Source organism: Hibiscus syriacus, unplaced genomic scaffold (assembly GCF_006381635.1).
Source record: "Hibiscus syriacus cultivar Baekdansim isolate YM2019G1 unplaced genomic scaffold, ASM638163v2 tig00111495_pilon, whole genome shotgun sequence".
NCBI classification, from domain to species: domain Eukaryota; kingdom Viridiplantae; phylum Streptophyta; class Magnoliopsida; order Malvales; family Malvaceae; genus Hibiscus; species Hibiscus syriacus.
In genome coordinates, this window is record NW_024063103.1 from 888,593 (window position 1) to 891,281 (window position 2,689).

At 39.9% G+C, this 2,689-nt stretch overlaps 1 protein-coding gene across 1 annotated transcript; it reads right to left on the reverse strand.

Annotated features, from left to right (window-relative positions):
* Positions 1-299: 299 nt before the first annotated feature.
* On the reverse strand, positions 300-2,335 carry LOC120163794 (protein IQ-DOMAIN 1-like). Its single transcript, XM_039173622.1, has 5 exons — positions 2,113-2,335; positions 1,775-2,023; positions 1,324-1,551; positions 1,131-1,244; positions 300-1,054 (listed from the first exon to the last, which is right to left on the reverse strand). Exons 1-5 carry the CDS (start codon positions 2,176-2,178, stop codon positions 383-385), a joined length of 1,329 nt encoding a protein of 442 aa, XP_039029553.1. The 5' UTR covers positions 2,179-2,335; the 3' UTR covers positions 300-382.
* Positions 2,336-2,689: the final 354 nt, after the last annotated feature.

The following is a 2,689-nucleotide window of genomic DNA, read 5'->3' on the forward strand; positions in this document are numbered from 1 at the left end:
TAATTAAATTAAACCTCCAATAATATAACACGTGTCATTTGAAAATATGTCATAATAATCTATTGACATGTAACTCCTACATATTAGAGTATTAATTTTTTAAATTAAATTAAAATTAGATAGTCACGTCAATAATTAAAATAAAAATAGACAATAATTTAGCAATCACCCCAGTCCCCGTGTAGTTTACCCAATCACCCCAGTCCCCGTGTAGTTTACCCAATTAATTTACTGATATCTCCATAAATTTTGCTTTAAGTAGTCAATCATTCTAGAGTCGATGGTGCACTAGAACCAGATAAAAAAAAAAACTCAACTAGGTCTCATTAACACGTTAATAACAATGAACAAGAAGATGTTGGACTTTTCAAATAACATCCAATCAATTTCCCCAGTCCCTGGATCTCATTGAGCTTTTATCCAACCGTGTGGGAGGGAATAGTGGTCGAGACATATGAACCAAGGGGTCCGAACCAGCACTACTTTTCGAATCCACATTGCAGAGAGCAGCCAACCTCTTGAACTGGAACTCGTCCATGGACTGCTTACGGAGATTGCCACCTCTTTGTTTCGCCTTGGTAGAATCGGTCATGTTCATGTAGTTTGGCCTACTATTGCCACTCTCCTCTGTTCCATCCGATGGAAAGTGAGTGGTTCCGGAAACTGGTGTTGTTGAAGTGCATATTGAAGATGAAGCTGAACTTTCATCATAATGAAATTCGGAAGTTTGGCTCGAAGATGATATAGTGACTTGCCTAGAATGAGGAGGCTTTGCGGAAATCCTAGTGGTGACATTGTTCTTTCTGACTTTCACTGAGTATGGTTCGGAAGATCTTGTATTCTTCCCTAGAAGGGACTTGGAACAAGTTTTCGGTTGAGTTGATCCGGCAGGGTCGGCATGGGACAGTTCCATCAACCTAGTCTCCCATGGCCTGGCTGCCATCCAACGTTCAAGCCAATTCCATCCCCAACTGTTCTTATCCAACTCTTGATTCTTGAGATACGGAATCGAACTATTTGTCTGGGAAGTCGAACCTGTGTTTGATCTCCACTGCTGAAAATGCAAGGACCATCAATTATCGTTTTCCATGATTCAAACGAAGGTACAAAATTTTGACAAACTCCTATACCTTCTGAGCAAAAGAATAAGCAAGGGTTCTTTCTCTCTTGAAGGCCCCTTCTTGCCTCATTTGTAGCTTCGTTTTAACATCCTCCAGTGTCCCTTTGCTATCACACCAGCCATCCTGAAAAATAGATTTTACAGCAAATAATGACATTTTGCAAATCAAATCGACATCTAATAAATCTTTTGGTTAATTGTACCTCTGCTTGTTTCAGGATATCGGTCTTGCTGCGGAGACCATCGAGCATCTCCTGAACGGCCTGCCCTTCGATCGACATTCGCACTTGACGAGCTCTAACACGAGCCTGAACACGAACAAGAGCTTGCATGCACCTAAGTGTCACTGCAGCCTGTTTCCTAACTTGTCTACCACGAACTAAGGCTTGAAGCCTCAAAACTCCTTTTAAAGCCCTCAAAGCCCTCCTTGCCTACATAAAATTTGATTCCAAAAATAGTAAGCTGGTTCAGTAGAAACCAAATTTCTAGCAACAAGCACAACCATCATGCAGAACACAACACAAAACAATAAAACATAGGAGTTAAACAACAATTTGATTCAAGAGCAAAGTTTCTTTCACATTCTATCACTTTCTCAAATACCAAACGCAGGAAGGAAAGATAAAATGGCAGTAAAAGGGGATTCAAATTTACCAAGAAGCCACGAAAAGCGGTTTGGATGCGGATAGCAGCCCATTCTTCCCTTATAACCCTGAAATCTTTAGGAGGAGCTCGAACTACAGTGGACATTGCAGTGAAGAAAGCATCGTTAGTCCTTGATAAAGAATCAGACCCTTCAGAATCTGATCTAAACTTCCCTTTAAATCCCTTCCATGAAGACCCCAATTCCCCTGAAGAACTCCTCCATAACCTCCATTTCTTGCTCTTGCCATTCACCTTTTCCTACGCAGCAAAAAAGAAAAGAGCTTTATTGCTATAATGTATGTAACAATGAGTAACCTTATAGTTAAGCAAAAAAACCCAGAGCTTACCTGGTCTTCTTTTTCGGTCTTCTTGAGACCAATAAGAGATTTCACCCATTTCCCTGAAGCACCCATCGAAAGTTCAAGCTATGAAATCTCAACTAGCTCAAAAAGATGGCAACTTGGTAAAGAGAAAAGGAAGTTTTCCCCTTTTTTTTAAAGAACCCAAAGGACCAAAATGCAAAGCTTTGGCAGAAAACGAAGAACCTGAAGCTGAAAGTGAAACTAGAAAGAAAGAGAGTAAAAGAGAGCCTAAGGATTGTGGGTTTTAGGAGGATCCAATGGCAAGGCAACCTTGCTTGAGTGTTTTGAAATTCAAAATGAACCAACGGATGAAGGAGGGGTTTTGGTCTTTTGATCCCGCCCACAATGTTTCTCCTTTTTCGTGTACTTGTTGGTTGGTATTATGTTTGAGGTTCGCCCCTTGGACCTGTCTGTCCCCCACAATGTTTTTCATGAAAAGGCACGTTCACTTTTTTTTTCCTTATTAAAAAGGTTGAAAACAAGGGTAATCTACACCATTCATCACTAAACTATCTTATGTTTTTCATTTTGGTCACTTCAATTTAAAACTTTTTAATATAAT

Coding starts and splice junctions, on each gene's coding strand:
- LOC120163794 (XM_039173622.1), bottom strand. CDS start 2,178: ATGGGTGCTTCAGGGAAATGGGTGAAATCTCTTATTGGTCTCAAGAAG. Junction 2,024..2,112: donor AGACCGAAAAAGAAGACCAG/GTAAGCTCTGGG, acceptor TTTGCTGCGTAG/GAAAAGGTGAATGGCAAGAG. Junction 1,245..1,323: donor ATATCCTGAAACAAGCAGAG/GTACAATTAACC, acceptor TCTATTTTTCAG/GATGGCTGGTGTGATAGCAA.